The 26,449-nt window shown below is 45.4% G+C and overlaps 1 protein-coding gene across 1 annotated transcript; it reads left to right on the plus strand.

The window, feature by feature from the left end:
* The first annotated feature begins 1,337 nt into the window (after nt 1–1,337).
* ACTR1A (actin related protein 1A) lies at nt 1,338–26,192 on the plus strand. Its single transcript, XM_066600926.1, has 11 exons — nt 1,338–1,473; nt 6,958–7,022; nt 7,110–7,185; nt 9,113–9,238; nt 9,822–9,946; nt 12,448–12,664; nt 14,820–14,912; nt 21,038–21,212; nt 21,774–21,835; nt 23,080–23,120; nt 24,767–26,192. Exons 1-11 carry the CDS (start codon nt 1,426–1,428, stop codon nt 24,867–24,869), a joined length of 1,131 nt encoding a protein of 376 aa, XP_066457023.1. The 5' UTR covers nt 1,338–1,425; the 3' UTR covers nt 24,870–26,192.
* The last annotated feature ends 257 nt before the right edge of the window (nt 26,193–26,449 follow it).

Genomic DNA, 26,449 nt, shown 5'->3' on the forward strand with positions numbered 1-26,449 from the left:
CATGCAATGTATGGCGCATGGACGGCGTATCATATGTAGCTCATAAAAGGGCTGCGTATCATATGCAGTGAAATAGAGCATGCTGGGATTTATTTCTCTTGCATATGGATACGCAATGTTAACATGCCGGTGTGCACGGAAGAATAAAAGTCCATTCACCGCGTGATACGCGGTAAGAACACGGTCGTGGACACGAACCCAAATATTGTATAATCCCGCGGAAAAAGAACACCTCTGGAATTCATAAGCCATTTCAATTGGTGCGTTGTTTGCCGTGCGCAAATTAATATGCCTTGAAGCGGCAAAAAGTACAGTAAAACGCGCCGATGGCCACACAAAAAAGGCATCATTCAGTCCGCAAAAACGCAGCACAAATGCCTGTCCGTATTCAGTCAGCAGAAAATACGGACAGGTAATACGCCCGCTAAAACTGAGGCCGGGCTCATGCAGGCGGTTTTTTTCCTGCAATTAACGTAGCGTTTTCAGTGCCGCGCTAATCACGTTATAACATTCCCATTGTTTTCAATGGAGCCTGTCAGAAAAGCTGCTTAATCGCGAAGTCTGTTCTATTTTTCGTCATTTAGCGCACCCACCCATGATGGGGTATGCGGAACCCAGCTGCGGCCAAAAGCCAAAGTAAAATCGTGACAAAGCGCCATGATTGAAATTGCCGAACGCCTGTGTGAAGGAGGGCAGAGGCCGGGCTCATCTGAGCGTATTTTAATTGCGTTTTACGCGTGCGCTATACGCATGTATAATATACCGCACATCGCAGAACTCAAATATATTAATTTCCGCGGTTCCACTCACACTGGCGTTTTTTCATTTCGCACAATATGCGAGTAAGAAGGAACACATGTCTTATTTTGCCGTGTATTACGCGTAATAGCGCCCTATTGTTCTCTATGGGTGCGTACTAAACGCTGTACATACGCAATTACATGTGTGGTGCTCATACGCAACGTGGCTTAAAAAAAAGGAAGACTGCGCATGACGGTGTGCGTGAGATATATTTTGTCATGCGCGCCGCACACCACGGTAAAACGTTACGTTACGGACGCAGCGTTTTACCACACGCTCGTGTGAGGCCGGCTAATGGAAGCTGAATGGATAATGTATTATATTAGAGGCAAGTATATACTAAAAGCTTTATTACTCCTGTGTGTTATGTTGCTGGCGCACATTTTGGTACACTGTCTCGTTAGACTCTGTGGTAAACCATAACCAGCCAATCTACTTCAGGAGGTGCGGCCGAACCGTCACCACCTATTTCTGTGAGGGAAACCAGAGGACGCATGCGCAAACTTTTCGAGGGATACACGCATGCGTACTCGAGGCTGAACGCCGTCCCGTCATTTTGTTGGCTGCGCATGCGCAGAAGCAGCTGCAGCCGGCCCGTCAGCTCCTGCACAGGAGGAAGCCGCCATGGAGTCATACGATGTGATCGCTAACCAGCCCGTGGTGATTGATAATGTGAGTAGGGTTTCAGAACGGCCGGCGGAGCTTCATTCCTCCATTGCTGCACCACGTTTTTGTGCTAGCAATTGGGATCGGCTCTGCGCGGATTAATTTTCCCTTTGTCATTACAACCGCGCCCCTCCTGTCAGTCACAGTGACGGGGCTGCTGTGATTTCCCGCGGCTCGTACGGGCAGCACGCCGCGGGCGGTCACCGCTCATCATCCCGCAGCGGCTCGTACGGTTATATTATTATTACTGCCTTATGTTTAGGGCTAAGGGGACTCTGCAGATTCAACCTAACCTGCTGCCGCGACAGAGTACGCCTATGGGCCCGGAGAGGCGGGGCAGGTGGTATTTTTTGCCTTTCTATTGGACGACGTTACTGTCAGTCATACTGAGCATAAAGGGCGGGACTGGATGATCTCAGCTGGCGGTGCCCGCAATTTTGATTGGTCAGGAGTTTGAGTGACAGCTTGTACGCGCTTTGTGATTGGTGTGTTTTAGGACTGGGCGGTGCTAGAGTCTGGGTGTGGAAGGATGGGAATGACTGGGGGAAGTAGGCCAAGCCCGTTGTGTGTGAGCGTTTGGTTGGTGATTGGATGGAATCCTTGCAGGGTAGTGGGGATCTGTCGCCTCTTCTGTAATGTGCACATCGCGTCCTGCGGCCTGTGCGTACAGCGTGGACTCGCGGAACATTGGGAATCAATGATAGCCCATCTCTTATGTATTAGGTGACCCATTTATTTCTACCGGACCGGTCATACCTGCGTGAAAAAAAAAATGACCCATTTTGGTTTGTTTTACACATTAATATTGGTACGGGCGTTTAACGTACGCAGCACATACGCATGTTACATACGTAATTACCGCGTTATGTGAAATATCTGCGGACTCCGCATGCCCGTGTGAGGGAGCCCTTATCCTGAGTTATGGCCGCATGTTATGTCCAGGTGGTGGGATATTGATATTTAACCCTTTCCAATCCTCTGCCAGGGAAACGAGGAGCAGGTTGGATCCTCAGCGGTTAGGCACAGTCCAGGACCCAGAGGAGAAGGCACAAGCGTTTTTTAACTACTTTTGTCTTGCAGACTACATAACACTCAGTGAGCACTATGTAGTGAAGAGAGAAAGCAGAAGTACCACTTCCAGTATTCAACCTGACGATCATGTGACCACCGGGTGCTCCCTGCCAAGGCAGAGCTGCAGGGTCCTATCAAACCCCGATCGGCTCTGCCAGTGACTAATATCACACTAGAGGTTTCCCCGGTAACTGGGACTCCTATGGATGCCGCGCTTATGGGTGCTACAGTGGAAAACGGAACTAAAAAAAAAAATTTTAAGCTTTATACCCCCAATACAACTAAAAACGCAGCAAAAATAATTTGGTAGCTGCACAAAATAAGATGGAACCATAAAACCTCCACATGGGTAAAAGCCCTAAAAAGTGTCTGATCCTTAAGGGGAAATTCAGTCTCTTCTGAGATGTCGTCAATAAGAGACGGTTTTTCGCGTCCCGGCGCTGGTTGTGTTTTTAACAGTTAGCCCTCGGACCCGTTACAGCCAATCAGTCTACTCACATGCAGTTTTTTGGCCGGACCGATGGTCTGCGGGGAAGGAAAACGTATGGCTCGTCCGACTCGTGGGCTAGAATCGGAGATGCCATGCCCGCTACATACGTGTATCCGTGTGCTGTGAGTTGTGCCCCAACATCTTGGCTGTCTGAATACGTCCCAAGGCCTCCCTCACACAGACATTTTTGTACAGCATCCAGCGCTGCCTTTTCAGCGCTGCGCTAAACGCTGTACAACGCTCCCATTCATTCCAATGGGGCTGCTCACACAACGCTGCGCTGCATGTTCTGTCTTTGGCCGTTTTCAGCTGAGCATCGCCATTGAAATGAATGGGCAACAAGTGGCACAAGTTGGTAACATGTTTTTTGGCAACGCTAGCTGCACTACCAAAAGAAAAAATCACTACTCGCCTAGCTGGCGCCATCAGGTCCCCGCCGCTGCTCTCCGGAGCTCCAGGCAGGCTGGCGGACACTTGTCATGGCCGACAAAGCATTGCTGGTGACGGGGATTGAAATCCCTGCTTCCCAGTGAGAGATTGCTCTGATTGGCTGAGGCCGCTGAGTGTCACCTGGCTTTGCCAATCAGAGCTGGTGCTTGATGCACCAATCGCAGCCATTCTAGTATTATGTCTGTATTTTTTTAAGAACTTGATGGGTTCCCACTGGTTTATTCTGAGAAGCGTGTTTTTTTTACTTGCATGAAAAAGACGCGGCGTGTCGGTACTACTGACCGTAATACGTACACGTGGGAGTGTTGTAAACCTCGCCGTGAATGCGCACGTTACTTGTGTATTTTTACACAGGAGACCGTGGAAAGAGGAATTTACAAAAAAATGACATCAGTTCGTCTTTCTTGCATGTTTTTTTTTTTTTTTGCACGTGTGAAGAACGCAGGGAATACGAGGGCAAAAAAAAAATCTTGCGCAAATATGATGCAGTGAAAACAGTGTAATTTTTCCCACCATGTAATCCCCGTGTGAACGGCCATGTATGGATGAGACAATCACATTGGTGACTTTTGTGGTCTCGGACCACCAATGATTTCCAGTGTCCGGAGGGTATCCCCACTCCTAAAGGAGAACACCTAGAATGGGCTCTATAGAAGGACAGCTTGGGCATCCAGTACAGAATTAGCGGGATGTTCCACGGATGAGATGGGTACATGTAAAGCTCTGCTCAGGATCAGCTGACTGAAGGGGCCGAAGTCCTAAAGTGTACAATAATTATTTGTATGGCGCCAAATTATTCCGCAGCGCTTTTGAGGCACGTGGGGAACACGCACAATATGAAATTTCAGGAGTTCCATGGGGTATTCAGTTATTTGGAAACAGTGGGGGAGGGGTGATATAGAAGGTACAGGGGCGAGCGGCAGAGCAAGGGGGAACACAGCAATGCGACGATAACATGTGATGTGCAGTTTTTAGGACACAAACGGGGTAGGGGGAGTACAGGAGGTGCGGGGCAGGAAGGGTACATAATGGGCAAAAGTGGAAAGCCGTAGGGAGGGGCAGGGAGCCTATAGTGGGGGACTAGATCAGGAGGTTCAGTATGCCTCTATTAGGAGGTGTGTCGTTAAGGCGCTACTGAAGTTCCGTTCGTCGGGTTTGTCCGGATGTTTTGGGGTAGAGCGTTCCGGAGGATGGGTGCTGCTCTAGAGAAGTCCTGGAGGTGAGCATGTGAGGTTCGTATTAGGGGGAAGTCTAGTCTGACTGCGTTGGCAGATTGGAGCGCGCTGGCATGGTGATGTACGGCTAGGAGGGAGGTGATGTATGGTGGCGCGGCGCCATGGAGAGCTTTGTGAGTGATGGTGATAAGTTTGAATTTAGTTCTGTAGTGGATGGGGAGCCAATGCAGCGACTGGCATACGGCAGAGGCGTCCAAAAAGCGGCTGGATAGGAAGATGAGTCTAGCTGCCACATTTAGTATGGATTGCAGTGGAGTGAGTCTAGTGCGGGGGAGGCCGATGAGTAGCAATTTGCAGTAGTCAAGTCTGGAGTGGTTGAGGGCGACCACGAGTGTCTTTAGCGTGTCCGTGGTGAGGAATGGACAGATTTTAGCAATATTTCTGAGGTGCAGGTGGCATGTTCAGGCCAGAGATTGACCGCTTCTTTACCCCCCCATTCAGAGTCCAGTGTGACCCCAAGGCAGCGGGCATGCTGTCTGGGGGTTATGTTGGTGCTAGATACTGATATGGAGATGCCGGGGGAGGTGGGCTGGTAGAGGGCGGAAAAACAAGGAGGTCCGTTTTTGAGAGGTTCAGTTTGAGAAAGAGGGAAGACATGGTGTTAGAGACAGCGGGCAGACAGTCGGGGATGTTTTGGCTGAAGGGTGCAGATGGATAATCCCTTTAATTGTACCAACGAGTCACTTATGAGGGAGTTGGGCGTTTGGCTCCGCAGCGGTCGGGCGGCCACCAATTTGTTCTGTAGATTGGTCCCGAATGATCATTAAGGTATCCACATGGCATGTCATAAATACTTGGTGGGTACAGGCCTGTTCTCTGGGATCTGCACCAAGTCAAGAACAGGGGTTCACTTAACCCTTGTCCTGCCTGATGGCTGCAGGTGACTGCAGCTCCTCTATACACTTCTATGGGAGTTAAAGAGTCGAGCGTGCTGCGAGTGGTGGGCGTCCCTGACACTCATTATCTTGGCTGTCCTAGATTATTATATAATAGCGAAATATCTGCTATTGCACTAATTAACAGTCTTGAAGAAGCAGTCAGAAGACGGGGTGTATATAGTCTGTGTGCAGGTTATTGAGCAGCCCACGTACAGTTGGGGTGCAGCATCATTTACTCCAAGCAGTTATGTCTCTTTATGACGTATCGGAGGATGAGGATGATGATGATGATTATTATTATTGCCGGACAATCCTGTTAATAACTGCAGACTAACAGATCACTTCAGTCTATAAATCTACGTTTCCAGTCATTATATTGAATGATTTATTAAATGGGTATTCCAGGCTTTTTTAACTGATGATCTGTCAGCGCAACAGGGCCGAATGTCATCAGCGGACGGGTAGAAAGTGCGAGCGCAGGCTTCATTCCCTCTGAAATCAATGGAAAAGCTGCGCTAATATTACGCTTCCACTCCATTACGGACCGGACATCCTGATCATGAAGCGGAGCAGGAGGTGTAATAATAGCGCAGCGCCTCCGGATATTTTTAATGGGAATGAAGCCCGCTCTTACACTTTCTCCCCCGTCCACTGATGACCACATCCGGCTCTTCTGTGCTGACAGCGGTCCGGGCGATCAGCTGATGGACGGGGATCTGCCACTCAGCATTACTGTCCATCAAGCCGAGAATACCCCTTTATGGGCTCATTCATACTAGCGTACACATGGGGGGATTTTTCTTTACATTCCCCACACGGTTTTAACTATATACGCTGCCAATACGCAATGTAATTCTGTATGGGTGGCATTGATTACACGTGCGTAGAGAACAATGGGCTCCCTCGCGTGTAAAATGTGGCAAAATAGAACATGCTGCGCTCTTTTTTTTTTTTTTTTCACTTGCGTATTACGCATTGCATACATGTAAAGGTGAGCAAAACAGCATAAGGCAATGTATTTGCGAATTACCGCGGATCACACATTGGGACATCGCATGCGTAATATGCTGTAAACTTGCGCTCGGCTTTACAGTCTTGAGACTTTCCCGTGTGCCGTACTTTTTCTGGGTGCGTCATGTGAGGACATAATTACTGTACTTGTACTTGTGAAGGATTCGGTGCCGGGTCTCGCCTAGTGATGGGATGAATGAGGATATTGTCTCCTCTCGGCTCTTAGAACATCACAAGGCAGTTTCGTTTTCTCTGCAGAAGCTGTTTTATGGCAGCCTGAACGCCATTCACACAGTATGGATGGATATCCTGCGGTGCCTCTAGTTGGGATATAACCTTCTTCTTGTCTTCTCAGGGCTCTGGAGTGATCAAAGCTGGGTTTGCAGGTGATCAGATCCCGAAATACTGTTTTCCAAATTAGTAAGTACCATTCTAAGAGTTGTGCTAATATACCGGAGCTCTCACACAGTCCGCATGTGTGTAACGCAATGTTGTATCTTCCCTTAGTGTGGGCCGACCTAAGCATATTCGAGTCATGGCTGGTGCCCTGGAAGGAGACTTATTTATCGGACCAAAGGCAGAGGTAAGACATCCGGGCGTGAAGACCCCTGGCAACATATTCTCTGCACTGAGGGGGGGGTGCTGCCAGCAGTTGATGGGTTTTGTGCCCACATAGAAGATGTGATGAACGACAAATGAGCTAATTCTCTTTTGACGTTTGATCACTGGACGTGTTAAGAGTAAAGGCCCATTTAGAGCCAGCGATTCTCACTCAAAGCCGTCTTTTGATCAAGAATCATTGGGTCTGAATGCACAGATATCATGCAGTTTTCGTGCACAAGTCGTTCCTCGCTCAATTCTAGTTTGCTTGAATTGAGCGATGAACTCTTATCAGTGGTGCGGGCTGTTATCACAGTCTGCAGTGCTAATAAGATTCTTACAGCCTGTGTCCCGCTGGTAGTTCACAGCGGGACATGAGCTGTAATAGCGGAGATTAATACAGCTGTTTGCTTATGCAGAACAGCTGTATTGTTTGCCGAGCGATAGAGGTGGTGTCCCGCTCCGCCTGCGTAGCTCTTAAGTAGCTACTATAAACTATCCAAAGATGATTGCTCAAAACTGTCACTCGCACTGCCGTTTGAGTGATCATCTGTCAGTGTAAACGGGGTCCAAGTTTATAAGGGGCTGATTTACTGCAGGTTTTCTCTACAACATGGAAAATCTGCAGCATTTACTACTGCAGCAATGTGAATGAGCTTTTCAAAATCTCGTTCACCCATTGCGGAGAAAATCCACCCAAAATCTTTGCAGATATTGATATGTGTTGCAAAATGGAAATCTTCATTAGCTGCAGCAGATTTGCAATGCGGATTCCAGTGCGGTCTTTAAAGAGGTTTTCTGGGAAAAATAGTATTGATGACCTATTCTCAGGATAGATCATCAATAGTTGATCGGTTGGGATCCACAACTTGGGACTCCGATTGATCAGCTGATTGTGCACCTGCTGACAGCGCCACAATTACACAGGGGGCAGAGCGGAAGTCTCTGCTCTGACCTCTGTGTAGTAACTGCAAGCGTGGCTCTCATTAAAACCAATGCGAGCCGCTTTATTTGCAGGCAACGCTTATGTTGACTTCAATGAGAGCTGCACTTGCAGTAACAAGCGCCGGCCGCTATACAGACCACAAGTACAATGTGTTATATGAAAAAAAAATCACAATCACTTACATAAGTAAAAGCATTCCAAGGTTATTACTACTTAAAGTGACATGCCTCGGACTTGAAAAATAGAGCCTGGTCAGGAAGGCCAAAACACACTCCAGGCTAAGGGGTTAAAATGCTGGACATCCAATGGATGTATTAGAACCACTAATGCTGAATGCTGTAATCTGTCTTGCAAAGTGAATGCAGCCAATAGCAGCGGCATTGAGTTTATCACTCCACCGTGGTTGCGGATTGGCCACTTGTCCTCTTCTCACCTTTCCTCCGGTCAGAAGACACGATCACATGATCAGCACCAGTGACCTTTTTCGCAGGTGGCCAATCCCCAACCACAAATGGCGGAGTGATGCACTGACTACTGCTGCATTCTCTCTGTGAGACAGACTATAGCGCTGGTGATGAGAGTAGTTGTAACCCACTTGCCAATTGGCGCTATATAACTTTTCACATTACTCTTCCATCAGTATTTGGCTTTGGCCGGTGACAGATGAGGGTTTGCCGGCTCCAGTCTGACCTGAACTCTACAACAATGCTGCTTGTAGGTCAGATCAGAATACCCGCAGTCAGGCCGGACCTCCCATCTGTCACCAGCCTTTCCCTTTACAACCAATGCTTTAGCTCTGGGGAGTCTTGCTCCACTTTGAGATGATGGCGGACAGGGGGCTGCTAATGTAATAAGACCAGAAACAATCTTATGAGTTCGGGGTGGGATATTTGGGTCCTATTGTAAAAACGACATTTTCCAACCAGATTAATTTTGAATTTAATTTTAACCCTTTCTTCTCCAGGAACACAGAGGACTCCTGTCTATTCGATATCCAATGGAGCACGGAATTGTTAAGGACTGGAATGACATGGAACGTATCTGGCAGTACGTTTATTCAAAGGACCAGCTGCAGACTTTTTCTGAAGAGGTAAATGGACACACGTTTTTACACAATGATGTTCCCCACCATTGTTGTTATATGGGGAAGACATGTAAATCAGCATTAAAGGGTGATTCCAGTTAGGGAACGAAATTTCAGGTTTATACCCATCTACTGAAAACTGATAGCTCACTTGGGGTTTGACTGCTGGGAGCCCCATCAATTCCCCCATGTCATTGAATGGAGGGCAGGTTGTGCAAGCACAGTGCCACTCCATTCAGTGCCAATGGGACTGCTGAAGATAGCAGAGTACAAGTGCTTGACTATTGCTGTTAGCCCCATTGACATTAATGGAGCAGCACTTTGCTTACGTGATCTTCCCTCCACTTTATGATATGTAGCAGCAATCGGGAAGTGAGGAGTACAGGGGGAATGGGAACCTCTGTTCTTGGGATAGATGGGGTCCCAGCGGTCAGAACCCCAACGATCTTTCGCTTTTCGTCCATCCAGTGGATGGGTAAAAACTTGTAATTTTATTGACTAACCTGACTATCCCTTTAAGAAATATTAACCCTTTCTTTATCTCCAGTCCACATGTAGTTATCTGTATTATTTTGCCCGTTTCTCACAGCATCCAGTTCTGCTAACAGAAGCTCCCTTGAACCCACGGAAAAATCGGGAACGAGCAGCTGAAGTTTTCTTTGAGACGTTTAATGTTCCAGCTCTGTTCATCTCCATGCAAGCCGTGCTCAGCCTGTAAGTGACATTTACACACCCACATATATCAATAAGAATGTGATACAGCGTGTAATGGGAGGCTTCACTGCAGTGTGAGAAACATTACCTGTAAGTAAATAGACCTGGTCTGTGAAGCAAGACAGAAGTAAGGCTGCGCTCACATTCTGTGTATACCAGGAAAGATGCACGCCGAATGTAGTCTGTGCTGCCCTATATAGTAGGCCACTGAAAGAGAACATAGACAAGCCACTAGTATTAAAGGGGTTGTGCCACCCTAATAACACATTGCCCATCCACAGCATAGGAGAGACTGAACATTGGCACCCCCACTAATCATGACAACTGGGGACCTGAGTGTCCTTGTATAAATGGATTAGGGTTGTGTGTACACCCTAGTGCTCTGTTCATCTCTATGGGACTGCCAGAACTAGCCAAGCACTGTATTCGGCTAGCTTCGGAAGCACCATGGAGAAATAGAGTGGTAGCTTGTATGCGTAATTGGCACTGCATTCAAACAGGATTACTTGGGACCTCCATTCTCATCATTGATGGTGTCCCAGCGGTTGGACCCTCACCAAACAAGACATTTATCCCCTGTCCTGTGGGTAGGTGATGAGTAGTTTTGGTGGGACAAACCCTTTTTAATAATCAGGGTTTTTTGTATACTTATCATACTGTAAGAACGCTCCGTGCGTTATTGTTCTGCATGCTGGTTTCAGAATCTGTAAGTTGTCTGCAGCCTGGGCAGAACTACAATACTCCACGTTTGTTAGCTAAGTGATGTTAAAGGGGTTGGACACTTTGGACATCTATTTTGTCAGGAGGGTTCCTTAATAATAAACTGATGAGAGCGAGGACACTGGGCAATCGGCTGTAGGCAAGTGTTTTATCCTTCAGTGCCACCACGGGAGACATGAGGCTCTAGACTTTGTTCACATCTCTATTAGGAGCCTCAGTCGCAAATTCAGTCAGAAGCAAAAAAAAAATATATATAGCACTTATTGCTGCTCTTTTTTTTTTTTTTCTAATAAAACGGTGGACCCCATTGACTGTATCGGGTGCCGCTGCTGACAGATCCGTTAAGCTATAAATTCCATTTTTCTGCTCCTGTGATAGAACAGAAAATTGGAGTTGTGTAATACAGATGTTGTGTAATACAGATGTGTCAGAGCCTGACACAGTTGTCATTGAAATTAATGGACTGTCTGTGTAAGGCGGCATCATACGAGTGTAAGGGCATTGGAGAACCGCGTATTTGCGGACTGAATTATGCTTGTTTGAGTGCGCAGCAAAATGTTTTTTTTTGCTTTTTATTTTTTTCTTTTTCCTGCACACACCCAAAAAAGCAGTGATGCTCCCAGCCATTTAAGTGGCTAATTAGTCCGAGTTCAAGATGTGTTTTTTCCTGCACAATTACACAGTGTGTCACGCATCTAGAGTATTGCACATAGGAAAATGGAAGCATGCTGCGTATTTTTGTGCGCGACCAAGATGCGTAGCCAGTAGAGATGAGCGAGCATACTCGCTAAGGACAATCACTCGATCGAGCATTGTCCTTAGCGAGTACCTGCCCACTCCGAAGAAAAGGTTGGGCTGCCGGCGCGGGTGAGCGGTGAGTTGCGTCAGTGAGCAGGGGGGGAGAGAGGGAGAGAGAGATCTCCCCTCCGTTCCTCCCCGCTCTCCCCGAATCTTTTCTTCCAAGTGGGCAGGTACTCGCTAAGGGCAATGCTCGATCGAGTAATTGGCCTTAGCGAGTATGCTCGCTCACATCTAGTAGCCAGCCTTCCATGAAAGTCCTTGTTGGGATATATTTTCTTCTAATGGTTAGGGATTCCAGCTGCCAGGCTCCCACCCATGTCCCTTTTATTGCCTGTGGGTATATCATGCCAATGTGCTGTGGCTCCTTATGCCAAAATGGGGGGCAGCATTTTCCATTTATCCTCAAACAAGCGTATTGATACACCACATCACCCTTTGCAATGATGGGGTGTGTTAAAAACACTGTTGAACGCTTTCGAAAACGCGGTTCCAAAACGTTCACGCAGTGTTTTTACAAATGCCTGTTTGAGACTGGCCTTAGGGTGGGTTTGGACAGGACGACTGCCGGGCGATTAAGCACCCAACAGCTGTTCAAATGACTATAGCTTCTGAGCTCACACAGGAGCAATAGTAGTTCAGTGAACGGAGCCGGCGTGCGCCAGAGATCTCTTCCCGCGGCTCACCTCCTTTCACTGCAAACATGAAAGTTCAAAGACTAACTGGATAGCTCTACTGAGCAAGAAGTCGCTCACTAGTCGCTCTGTTTGGGTGAGCTGAAACAGAACAACTAGCAACTATTGAGTGACTTCTCGATGCATGTCCGTGTTTACACAGGCTGACAGTCTACTATAATTGCTTGTTTGAGCGACTATAGGCACATGTAAAAGTCCCCTCCTCTGCAGATACATTACATACACCCTTCCCTTAATTGTTCCGTATGGCCTAATATGGGTAATAAAATCTGTCTACCTTGATTTCAGCTACGCAACAGGAAGGACAACAGGCGTCGTGCTGGACTCTGGGGACGGGGTGACACATGCTGTCCCCATCTATGAAGGCTTTGCTATGCCGCACTCCATCATGAGGATTGACATTGCTGGGCGAGACGTCTCTCGCTTCCTCCGCCTTTACCTCCGGAAGGAGGGCTACGACTTCCACACTTCAGCCGAGTTTGAAATTGTCAAAACTATTAAAGAGGTTTGTACGACGTCTCAGATGTTGTTCATTGAGAAATATTAATAGTGTTGCTTTACGTAGGAAAGACACTCTTGGCGTTACATGAACTATTACTGCTTTATTAACCCTGTAAGGACTACACACCGTAAATATATGTACTTGTGGGTGTTAGATGGAGCGCTAATCGTTACAGTTAACTGTTTAGATGCTATTGTCAAAGTTGACAATGCAGCTAGCGGTGCCCCATTGCCTCCCACCTCACATCGCAATTGTGGGGTGCCGATGGGTTCAAAGGGCAGCCAGAAGCCTTTTGAAGGCTTCCACGGCTGCCGTGTATTGTAGCCTATTAATCTTTGCCTGTACTGATCGCTAAAAATACAAATTGAAGTATAGTGTAGAAACGGTAAAACTGTTGCAATTTCAAGTCCTCTAAAGGATTAAAAAAAAAAAAAAAAAAAAAAAAAAAATATATATATATATATTAGAGATGAGCGAACGTGTCCGTAACGGACACATCCGCACCCGGACACCGGCTTTAGCGAACACTGGAGTGTTCGCGCGTAAGTGTCCGGGTGCCGCCGGGGGGCGGGGAGATGCGCGGCGGCGCGGGCGGCAGTAGCGGGGAACAGGGGGGAGCCCTCTCTCTCTCCCTCTCCCCCCCGCTCCCCGCCGCACCCCCCCGCGCTGCCACGGCGGCCCCCGAACTTTTTCGCCCGAACACCGAGGTGTTCGCAAAGTTCGGTGTTCGGGCGAAAAAGGGGCGGGGCCGAACGTGTTCGCTCATCTCTAATATATATATTTTTTTTTTTTTAAAAGCCCAATTAAACTTTTTTTTTTTTTTTTTTTTTTTAAGTTTAAAAAAAATCTTTTTCCTATTTCTCATGTAAAAAAATAAACCCAATTGGTATCGGTACATTCGTTAAAAGTCCAAACTATGAAGATGTATGATGTACCCTACACTGTGAATGTCATAAGAAAATATACATAATACTGTATCAGAATTGCAGGGTTTTTTTTTGCTTGCCCCTCCTTTCCCGCAGACATGAGGCCTGAAAATTGATTTTTCTTACCTGTCCGGACGCAGCGGATCTTCCCTCCGTCGTGGCCGGATCTTCTTTCTTTGGCCCAGCGGATGTGCTTGGCACACCGGAAGCGTGCCAAGCGCATGCGCCGTGCACTATTTATTCATTTATTTATTTTTTTTAAACTCCTGCTCTTGCACGCCGTAGAGCAGAAATTCAGCTTCGGGTGTGCCGCTGATATGGACGGCTTTCATAGGCTTCTCTGGAAACCTGCAGGAGACCCGCAGAAAATGGAGCATGCTGCGGGTGTTTTTCCACACATGCAATCCGCGTGGTAAGGAAAAAGGACATCCACAGGTATTTACTTACGTGGGGATGAAAAACAAAAGAACATTTCAGCAATTTCTGGTCTTTTAACGGGTTAAGCAAAAATTGTAATTTCCCAGTACTTCTACATTTGTTCCTCCCACTGCAGCCTTCTCCAGTTATGTGAATCCCTTCCATATAGTCATTGTGACACTTGAGTCATTTATTATTAAAGAGGTTGTACCAGAATAGACTTATCACCCCTGCAGCGAGCAGACTGAGTAGAGCAGCGGTAGAACATACACAGCTCCATTCATTTTCAAAGGGGCTGCTGGAGATAGCCAAGAGATTGGACTCGCCTCTTTCCATCCAATGAAATCAATGGAGCGGCACGGCGCATGTATAACGCTGCTCCATTCAGTCACTGCGAACCAGTAAGTGAGTTTAGTCTAGCTGCTGCCAGTGGGATCAGTCGTAGTAACGATTCTATGATTGATTGATTGATTGGCTTCAGGAGCAACTTTTAAGCTGCCCATGTTTATGTACTCTAAGGGCCCTTTTACATGGAGTGATTACTCATTCAGATTCTCGTTGGATTACGGAAATCTGATTGATCATCGTTCCGTGTAAATGCTGCCAGTGACTGAACGACAAACTTGTTTCGTATGTGCAGGCATAAAAATCAAATAACGATTGGCCCGTGTAAAAGAGGCCTAAACATGCCCCAAACCAGCTGTCTGTGTATGAAGCATTTGCCGTTACTTGGCGTTGATTAGTTGGCTGCATTAATCCCGTGTTAATGTATGATCTTATGTTAATTGGCTCTTTTTGTCTATATGAACGTGCAGCGCGCTTGCTACCTGTCCATAAATCCACAGAAGGATGAAACCTTGGAGACGGAGAAGGCTCAGTATTACTTACCAGACGGAAGCACCATTGAGGTACGTCGTCAGACCGGCTGGATGTGTTACTGATGTGGCAGTTCAGCTTATACACTTACATAGGGCCGGGCGCGAACAGAAGTGGCGTCTTCAGAGCTGTAAAACTCCTGCAGCCATATCACTTCCGTAATGGTGCGCTGACAAGTAGCTGCAAGCAAGGGTGTGACAGCGGTGCTGTGTACATGTTTTATGATCTGTATGGGATTGCTGAGGTATTATGCTGTATTTTAGCATTGGTCTTCCACTGAAATACTATTGATGACCTATTCTCAGGACAGGCATCAGTAGTTGATTGGCTGGGGTCCACCATTCAGGATCCCCGCCAATCAGCTGATTGGGGGCCTGCTGTCAGTGCCACAATACAGAGTGGAAGCAATTAGCTCTGACCCCTGTGTAGTGGCCGGTGCTCGTAATTGCATTGCAGGTGCAATGTTTTTTGGTTTTTTTTCCCCATACTTTTATTTTAAACTTTTGCAGAAATTTTGCAATGATTTTAATGTTGTAGCATGGATGGCATGTGCCTCATCAGCTGATTGGGTTGGGTTCAGAATGGCAGACCCCAGCCGATCAACTGATAGATCATCAATAGTATCTGCCTGGAAAACCCCTTTAAGATGACCGACTACAAAAGTAATTTACGTTGCATGTGTTTTTGCAAAATGCTTTCATCCTGCCAGAAGGCTTAAAAGTTTTTTTCCAGATGTCAAAAAAAAAATTTCCGTCTGCTACATATGAGCTAAAGTGACAATTGCGCAACCACTCTTCTTATGGAACGGTCCTTGCTCCGTTTACATCGCTGCAGTCATGATGTGCTACGCCCCGTCAGTCACTAACTGTTTTGGTTAGTGACTTGAATAGATGACTCTCCTCCAAAAGACGCTGGACCAGAATAGAATGTGATGCAATTGGTTGATTTTATTTTTACAGTAATTGTAAGAAAAACACACGCATGTCTGTAAAGAGCCATTGACTGTAAGTGACATGAAAATCACCCTTGTGAATAAGCCCCTATAGTATTGCATCGTTACTACAGTGATATGAACCGAGATCAGCAGGGTACAAAGGGGGCTGGAACAGTCTGCTACACTTCATAGATGGAAAAGCCGAGTTTGACTAAAGTCTGAATTTTTACTTTGAGTCCGTGCCTATTTTGCATCAAATCTGTGTTCCATTACCTTCAATGGGAATCCCCACTGTAGTCTATACAATGCCAGTTTTTCCTATACATGGGGGGCGAGAAAGTAACTTGTCTCTTCTTGATGTGGATACTGTCCCGTATCTCCTTCAAGAATTCTGCATGCAGATTTGCCCATTGAAAAAGGGATGAATTTGCATGCGGGTCCGCGGGTATACATGTGTCGGTCTGTAGATTTCTGCCACACAAAGCCCGCATCAGATTCTGTTAAGGGATTGTTTACACCTAGTGGATTTTTCACAGCGGAAAAATCCACATCATGCGGTGTGACTTTTAATACGGATCTACAGCAAACTTCAATATAAGGGATGACGCCTGCTGCAGATCTGTGTCAAAATCCGCAGCGGGCAATCTGCTATGTGTGAACAAACCCAAAGTATTTGTGCTGATGTGCAGCTATCAGAATTTTTCTCTTAAAGCTTATCCTTTTAACACCACAGGACGTATATTTGCCCCCTGGTAGGGTGGTAGTTTACGCATCAGGACGCAAAATTATATCCTGTGGATGGTACGGGCTCATAAGTGAGCCTGCAGCAAGAGCTGGCTGTGATTAATAGCCAGCCTCCTGCTCCGACAGCGGAGATCGATGAGAACACCGATCCCCACTCTCAACCCCTTACATGCTGCGATCAATGTACATCGCAGCATGTGAAGGGTTGACAGAGGGAGTACACTCCCACTGTGAGGTCAACGGCCCTCCGCAATGTAATCGTGGAGGGCCAATGGGTTGCCATGGCAACCGGACAGCATACACTGCTGTCCAGGGCTGCCATGGCCTGTAATTGCCATTGTGAGGCATAATGCATTGCAGTACAGAAGTACTGCAATACATTATCGTAGCGATCAGAGCTTTTATGGATCAAGTACCCTACAGGCGCAAAAAGATAATATAGAAAAAAACTTTTTTGGCGCACTTCTGTTGATATATTAAAAAAAAAACATATTTGGTATCATTGTGCTCATATCCATCTGCCGACAAATTGAACGGACTATATATCCTGCACGGATATATGGAATCGTTAAACTAAAAGAGCCATATGTACCCTGAAAATGGTACCAATAAAAACTACAGCTCGTCACGGAAAAAACAAGCTCTCACAAAGCTCCGTACATGGAAGAATAAAAACATTTTGGGACTTTGAATTTATTTATTGTGTAAAAGTGAAAAAACCTTTAAAAAAAAAAGAAGTAATTTTGGTATTCTTGTAATCGTACCGGCCTGCAGAATATATCGGGTCATTTATGCTGTATGATTAACGCTGTGAAAAAAAAAACGGACAGTAGAATTGCTGTTTTCTCTCCTCATTCTCCAAAAGAAAGTTTTACAATACACTATGTGCCCAAAAATGCTACTAAGAAAAGCTACAGTTTGCCACGCAAAAAACGAGCCCTCATATGGCCAGGCCGACGAAAGATAAAAAGTTATGGCTTTTGAAAAGTTGAGATGAAAATCCTCCAAAAATCATTGCTTTCTTTGGGCCAAAATAAGCCATGTTCTTAAGGCAGCGGTTTACAAACTGCTCCACGAAGCCGTTGGCGCTCCGCGAGCGGGAGTCGGGCCCCAACCGAGCCGTGGTGGCGAACCTGAGGTATGCATGCTGATAGCTGCTCACCACTATAGTGATTACCAGCGGGGCTGCTGCAGCTCCCCGCCGGTAGTCATCCAGTGCCACTGATCTCCTTGCACACTCTGACGTCAGTGTGCACCTGGGGTAAGTGCTGAGCAGTGGAGGAGTGGCACTGACTGCAAGGAGAAGGTAAGTATATGGGTTGTGGGGCTACTGAGGGGGGTTAATATTACTGGAGCTCATATTACTGGGGTCACTTATTACTACTAGGGTCGCAACAGGGGGTCACCTGTTAGTACTGGGGCTGCAGTAGTGGTCGCCTGTTAGTACTGGGGTCGCTATTACTACTCGGGACAGACTTGCTGTGGAGTTTACAGTAGCTGTAGCAGCAAAGTAGATCAGATTTTGAAAATCATCCACACGCTGTGGAAAGATTTTTCTGCACAAAACCCCTGTGGATATAAACATGCGGTGCGGGATTTAATTCCGCAGGATGTTAATTTAAAATATAATGTAACAAAAAGCCTGCCTTGGGCCGTCGCGTCGGCGGTAACAACTAGAGTTATTTTCATTATAGCAAATTCCACTGACGTAGCTGAATGCCTGTTGTTTGTATATAATTGGAACGTATGTGATATAAGTGAAGAATAGCCCTACAGATGGATATCAGCTTATTAGCACTCGGCTGGGAATAAAGGGCTTTTCGTGGTGTCATAAGACCGAGCGCCTCAGTGTGACTTGTCAAAGTAAATGAACCAGGTTAGCGCTCCTGAGTGATTAGGCTTTGTATTAACAATGTGTGAACAAAATATATAAATCAATCACACTCACCCGGTGTTTGGTACAGACCTTATCCAAGATCCATACCAACACCCCTTAATCCAGGAGAGCCTGTAGAATAAGTTTCCGGTGGGTCCCTTTGAATCCCCCGGGCTAGACAGGGGAGAGATCTGCAGGTCCTCCGTCTCTCTACCTCGAGAGCCGCTGAAGTTAAAAGCTGTATACTGTGAAAATTGGACACCGCGCTCCTAGGGATATCCACCCTCCGGACAACCGTCTCTTTCTTTTACTCCGTTTATTCAAACAACGCGTTTCGTCGATTACGACTTCATCAGGTACAAATTGTTACATAAAATCACCACTATATATACACATACAATCAATAAACAAGTTATTACCTTAGTCGATATGCTGCACGCTCAGATCCCGCTCCCCTCCGGCGTCCAGCGCTGTCCCGCCCTGCACCAAACGTCACAGATGACGTAGCACACGTGACACGGACGTAGCTGTAGTGGGCGCCGCCCCTCGTGCGGGGAGGAGCGAGCTCGGACCCTGCCGCTGAATCTGTTGATAAAGGTTACTATGGTTACATTATTGTACATCGGTGTGTCTAGCCTACACCGTGTTATATTTACCTTGCCCTTGTTACATGCCTTCTTGATACACAGCGCTTTATTAAAAGAACTATCTAAAATCCCTAAAATCCCTATAAATATATAAATACTTACATGCCTATCGCTTTAGTCCTTCATTAAAATACATATTGGTTTTTTGTATATATAAAATATATAAAAATATACATATATATAATTATCATTACATCTACATGAGTATTGCATATAGATTCACTTATACCTTTTTATATAAAATTAATTCCAATATCGCTGTTTACCCTAAAAAGGTGTGTTATGTACTTTATTACACTTAAACCTGCGACTTACAACCACCAACTTGGTTTGCATGATTATAAAAATAATTTTTGATGTTATTCTTAGTATATGTATAAAATTTATATTATTTGTCCACACAATTATTATACTTATTATAATGAATTTATTTATAATTTCTCCAAAATTTCGTTAAGTCCTTTAGGGACCAACGTATTAATTCTATATATCCAGAACATCTCCTTCTCTCTAAGTTTCTGAGTGGAGATGTTCTGGATACATTCAATTGGTGTAGCACGCAAACCTGTTGGGTCGCAGGCATGAACTAGAGAGAAATGTCTGGACACACTATGTTTTTTATAGCCTTTATGGATATTACTCCGATGTTGATTTAAACGAATTAATGTAATTAAACAAAAAATGTCCTGCAATACGAAAGGTATTATATACATGCTGGAATGTCCGTGCGGACTTAGATACATAGGGAGGACAGTAAACACACTAAGGGCCCGTTTAAATCAACATCGGAGTAATATCCATAAAGGCTATAAAAAACATAGTGTGTCCAGACATTTCTCTCTAGTTCATGCCTGCGACCCAACAGGTTTGCGTGCTACACCAATTGAATGTATCCAGAACATCTCCACTCAGAAACTTAGAGAGAAGGAGATGTTCTGGATATATAGAATTAATACGTTGGTCCCTAAAGGACTTAACGAAATTTTGGAGAAATTATAAATAAATTCATTATAATAAGTATAATAATTGTGTGGACAAATAATATAAATTTTATACATATACTAAGAATAACATCAAAAATTATTTTTATAATCATGCAAACCAAGTTGGTGGTTGTAAGTCGCAGGTTTAAGTGTAATAAAGTACATAACACACCTTTTTAGGGTAAACAGCGATATTGGAATTAATTTTATATAAAAAGGTATAAGTGAATCTATATGCAATACTCATGTAGATGTAATGATAATTATATATATGTATATTTTTATATATTTTATATATACAAAAAACCAATATGTATTTTAATGAAGGACTAAAGCGATAGGCATGTAAGTATTTATATATTTATAGGGATTTTAGGGATTTTAGATAGTTCTTTTAATAAAGCGCTGTGTATCAAGAAGGCATGTAACAAGGGCAAGGTAAATATAACACGGTGTAGGCTAGACACACCGATGTACAATAATGTAACCATAGTAACCTTTATCAACAGATTCAGCGGCAGGGTCCGAGCTCGCTCCTCCCCGCACGAGGGGCGGCGCCCACTACAGCTACGTCCGTGTCACGTGTGCTACGTCATCTGTGACGTTTGGTGCAGGGCGGGACAGCGCTGGACGCCGGAGGGGAGCGGGATCTGAGCGTGCAGCATATCGACTAAGGTAATAACTTGTTTATTGATTGTATGTGTATATATAGTGGTGATTTTATGTAACAATTTGTACCTGATGAAGTCGTAATCGACGAAACGCGTTGTTTGAATAAACGGAGTAAAAGAAAGAGACGGTTGTCCGGAGGGTGGATATCCCTAGGAGCGCGGTGTCCAATTTTCACAGTATACAGCTTTCAGTGTGACTTGTGGATGACTAATGCTGTGTGATCACTGGGTGGGGTATGAAGTCTGCCCGCTGCTCTTTCCAGTCCTGTTGATGCCAAAATGATTTTGATGTCTTTTTATAGATCGGTCCGGCCCGATTCCGAGCCCCGGAGCTGCTGTTCCGACCAGATCTAATTGGGGAAGAATGCGAGGGAATCCACGAGGTCTTAGTGTTCGCCATTCAGAAGTCAGACATGGACCTGAGACGAACTTTATTCTCCAACATTGTGTTGTCCGGTGGATCCACTTTATTTAAAGGTGCGCAGAATGAAAGTGCGATCCTGCACAGGTTACATATAATACCACGTCCGGCTTCTGTACGCATGAGTGTAGTGTTTTTGCGGAATGAACGATGCTTTTTTGTGTGCACATTTCACTGTACCTTTTTGCACCCGCAAAGCATGTTGATCGGCACTTGGCACACAAAGAGGCACGGATTAAAATTAGTTTTAATGGATTCCAGATCTGCTCTTTTCCTAGAGGAATTACGCAGTGTTTCACGCATGTCCTTGCATATTTTGTGCACCCCCTATTGATTCTATGGGGCCCTTTGGTGCACAAATATGCAGAAAAATAGAACCTGTCTCCAACCGCCCCGCCTCCATTCACTGAACACCTTTTGCCCCTGTGTAAATCACAGGAACATTGGTCATTGGGAAGACTGTCTGCGCCCGACAGTCACCTCATGTGTTCTTTCTTTAGATGCCTTAAACCTCCAATTTAGTTTATGAAGTTTGTTATTCTGATCACATTTTTTTTTCTTTATCCACCTTGCCAAATAACCCATTAATGACCGGAGTCTTTCATTTTACTTTTCAGGTTTTGGGGACCGACTTCTAAGTGAAGTGAAAAAATTAGCACCAAAAGATGTAAAAATAAGGGTAAGTTGTGCTGCTTTATTGTTGTCTAAAGCGACCCTCTAGTTTGGGGATAAAATTCGGTCCTGGGGACGGGAGGAGAGGTTACATTACCTCCAGATGTTGTTCTCTGCTGCCCCTCTAATTCGCCTGTTTCAGGCCCTGTTTTTGGTTGTACCAGATGACTGCAGAAATGTTCTACTTGCCTCATACACACTGTTCACTGATTGGCCACTGCTGCTGATATGAGCAGCTCTAACCAATCAGAAAGCAGTCATATTGCATTCATAGTCTAACACTGCCAATACAGTGTGGGGATTAGGTAGACTGAAGATTGCATCTGCCATCTTGGACGGCCAAATATGGCATCGGGGAATCTGAGGGATGACCAAGAACTGCAGGTATCTATCCCCGGCCCCACTGCTCAGCGCAGAATTTTATTCTGAAATCAGATGTTCACTTAAGTATTTTTATACTGTACATATTTTTCTTTGCATTCTCTCATCCTTGTGGGCTGCTATATGGATATAATACTACTGTAGATTTTGGCGTATCACCTCTATGCACATATGACGACAAGTGCTGCCTCCCTACATCTGTCTTCCCAGCGTCAGAATTACTGGAGACTTTGGCTTTACCTCCCTTTCTGTAAAGTTCTTGGTTTCATCAGAGGCCAAATTAACAACTCTACAGGCAAATTTACACTCTACATGCGCCAGCGCCAGACTGCCTATCTAACCCCAACAGAAGGAAGGCTCCTTGGAGTGGTCACTAGGATTGGACAGTATAGAAGGCGGGACTCGTAGGTGGGCGTGGTTTATGACTGCAGTCTTTGGACCTTTGGTTCAAACTAATCACTGGTGCTGAGGGGATCTATCCTCAAGATAGGTCATCAATAGTTGATTGCTGAGGGTCTGCCCATCGGGATCTCAACCAGTCAGCTAATCGTCTGGCCTGCTGTCAGTGCAGTGGGTCAGTCGTTGTCATCTGTGGTCAGGGGAGGAAGTGTAATAGATGACTTCATTCCTATTGGGAAGAATGCCTCCTATTACACTTCCGGCTCTGACCATCAATGAGTATGTCTGGCCTGCTGCACGGACAGCGGTCCGGACGATCAGCTGATTGCAGATTACAAGCAGTGGACTCCAACGACTGGCCATTAGTAAAAGTCCAGCGATTTGTCTTTAAAGATAAATAACATTGGTTATACAAAATGATTGCAATTTTATAATTTATGGCTTAATTGTAACACTTTTTTAAAATTTTAGATATCTGCTCCTCAAGAACGATTATACTCTACATGGATTGGGTAAGAAGAAACGCTTCTTGTAGTTATTGTCATTTTCTCGCCTTCAGTTTTGTGAGAAGTTGAATTTAGAACATAATGAAGGGCTAATATCTAGGATGTTGTGGAGTAAGGCAGTCAATGTCATGAAACGGTCTGGAGCCCCCACTAATGTTAGAGTGAGACCTTCAAGATTCCTGTTGGTGGTAAAGATCTGTCCATGTATGTGTAGTCACTCTGCATGGAATGAATGGGAGACACAGAAAAAGCAGCATACGCGCACATTCGTTCATACGGGGAGACCACACACACAACTTTAATTTTAAAGGGTTTTTCTGGGGAAAATACTACTGATACAGGATAGGTCATCAATAGTAGATCGTCCGGGGTCTGTGGCTCGGGACCCCGATCAATCAGCTGAGCGGGCGCATGCTGTCAGAGCTGCAAATACACAGAGCTTGGAGCGGAAGTCTCTGCTCCGGCCTCTGTGTTGTGGCCACCGCTTATAACTGCAGGCACAGCTTGCATTGATTTCAATGAGAGACGTGCCTGCAGTTACAAGCACTGGCCACTAGTCAGAAACCGGAGCAGAGACTTCCACTCCGAACTCTGTATTTGCTGCGCTGACTGCATGTGCCCGCTCAGCTGATCAGTCGGGGTCCTAAGCGAGGGACCCCAGCCGATTAACTATTGAGGACCTATCCTGAGGATGGGTCATCAATAGTATTTTCCACAGAAAACCCTTTTAACTTGGCGTAAACGATGATGAGTTAAAAATCCTTCTTAAAAGAAACTCTGCATTTTGCCTACATGAGTCAGATGACCTTTAAAAGTCCGTCTGCCACAGATCACACACTGGTTCGGTCGGTATGTAGCCTTTCGCTAAGGAGCATCTAACAGAATTCAGAAATCTCATATCTTAAAGCCTGATTGAACCAACTTTAGTTGTAACTGGAGATGAGCGAGTATACTCTCTAAGGCACATTACTCGAGCGAGTAGTGCCTTAGCCGAGTATCTCCCCGCTCGTCTCTAAAGATTCGGGGGGCGGCGGGGGAGAACAGGGAGGAACGGAGGGGAGATTGCTCTCTCCCTGCCGCAACTCACCTGTCACCCACGCCGGCCCCCAAATCTTTACAGTTGAGCAGGGAGATACTCGGCTAAGGCACTACTCGCTCGAGTAATGTGCCTTAGCGAGTATACTCGCTCATCTCTAGATGTAACAAATATTGCCTTGATGCCTTACTGTCCATGAACCCTTACATACACTCTGATTGGCTGCTTTAGTAGAGAATGTAAAATTCATATTGAACTCAATGATAAAAAAAAGTTTCCCTTCGACTCTGTTCTGTTTGGCTTCCATTTTTTTACAGGACCAAAAAGTGCAGTTATTGGTCCCGTTAAACAAAAAAACTTTTTTTTTATCATTGATTTCAATGGGAAAGAAACAGATCTGTTAAACTGAATTTTAACTTCAGCTCCTCTGTTCCAAAAACTGACTCCAAATGCAGGAGTGACTGGGACCTAGCTTGTATTAACTAGTGTGGTGACATTATTTGGCAGTGTATGCGGTATGCCCGCTGCACCGCCATAACGTGGCGTACTTTTCTCGTCCGAGCATGGCCTAAATGAGAACATTTTGAGACCTATTCTCCCCATTTCCTTTTTCCAGTGGATCTATTTTGGCCTCTCTGGACACCTTCAAGAAAATGTGGGTCTCAAAGAAGGAATACGAAGAAGACGGACCCAGAGCTATCCACAGGAAAACCTTCTAACGTCCAGGAAGACCAAATCACTTTATCTGTCCACTTCAGTTTAAAACTCGCTTTTTGAGTATGAGAGTGTGGTCGGGAGGTGACTGGTGGGTGGGTGTATGTATGTGTCTGTATGCGCTCTCCAGCATGCCAAGAAGTGGTCATACCAAGGTAAAAGATCTGACATTGTAAAGACCAGCAGAGAGCTCCAAGGAGAGGAAAGCCTTTATCCCATTCCTATTTATGTGTATTACGTTGCGCCAGGGTTCCTATAAAGATCTGTTGCGAAAAAAAAAACAATTCTTCTATCGCATTCTAGCCAATTTAAGCGTAACAGATAACGTAAGATCTAACCTAAGTAAAAGGATCCATGCTGCAGTGGATCAGGATCTGTTCAGTCACGTGACCCCGCACTTATACTGCCGCACAGGCCCCCAGAACCGCGTTTTACTTGAGTCTACGAAGGAAATCTGTGTAACATGTCAAATCCATTTAAACGACAGCAATTTTACAAAATGTTTCTATTGCATGTAATAAAAGAACAGTCTAGTTATATAGTTAGACATCTGGGTTTTGTCTTTGTTCTAGAGTACCCGTGTCACGGTGCCTGTCTGCAGAGCAGTGTAGGTTGCATCGCAGGAGATTCAGGAAAGCGTAGCTTCTGGTCACGGTTCGTTTCTGTGGTTCTTTACGGTTAAAGGGGTTGTTTGAAATTAGAAAGATGGCAGAATTCTTTTATTTAGAAACTGCGCCACTCCTGGTTTGTGTGCGGTACTGCAGCCCAACTCTATACACATGAATGGGGTTGAGATGCAGTACCAGATACAGCCTATGAACAAAAAATGGCACTGTCTTGTGTTTACTTTCATTCAATTCCTTTAAAGCAAAGCTGGATTCTCAGATGGCTGTGGAACTACAATTCCCAGAACTACTAGAGGCCCGCAGTCCCTCATTTGGTTTGAGTTGCTGATATTTAAAAGGGTTGTCTGGGCTTTGGATGGTCTTTCTATGCTGTGTGGGATCCCTACCAATCGGCTGATTCCCAGGTTGGTGTTGCAGACCAAGCTCCCATTGAATTTAATAGGCGCTCTGCCTGCAGTACCAGACTGTGCCACTGGAACATTGTCAGCGCTATCTGCTTCCAGTACTGACTTCATTGTCAGTGACGCCAGGGATTTCAAGCAACTGACCCCTGTTGATCATCTATGGATGACCTGTCCTTATAAAAACACCCAAAGTCCCGGACAACCCCTTTTAAATTTTGTGTCCTATGAAGCACATAGTAAGTAATACCACTATTGTGTAATGCAGCCTGTTCGTTAACATAAAGCTTGGTTAAACATGGCCTTTATCTGTCATTGTTTTTTATCGTTCATACCACGTTTGCCTTTTAAAAATTCTTTTTGTCTTTATAAACTCCAAGTTGGAACCATTGAGCGGCAGGTCAGCGATATTGAAAAGCACAGATCTGCATGACGAGTCCGCCGTCGCCTCCGTTTAATCCTCCTCCACTTGTCCGCGGCGTATGTCCAGGTGTTATGCGATGAGGCTTGCCCGGGGCCCCCAGGTCCTTTCCTTTTTAGCATGTATCATATCTGCTT

Source organism: Eleutherodactylus coqui, chromosome 4, assembly GCF_035609145.1.
Source record: "Eleutherodactylus coqui strain aEleCoq1 chromosome 4, aEleCoq1.hap1, whole genome shotgun sequence".
Lineage (NCBI taxonomy): Eukaryota > Metazoa > Chordata > Amphibia > Anura > Eleutherodactylidae > Eleutherodactylus > Eleutherodactylus coqui.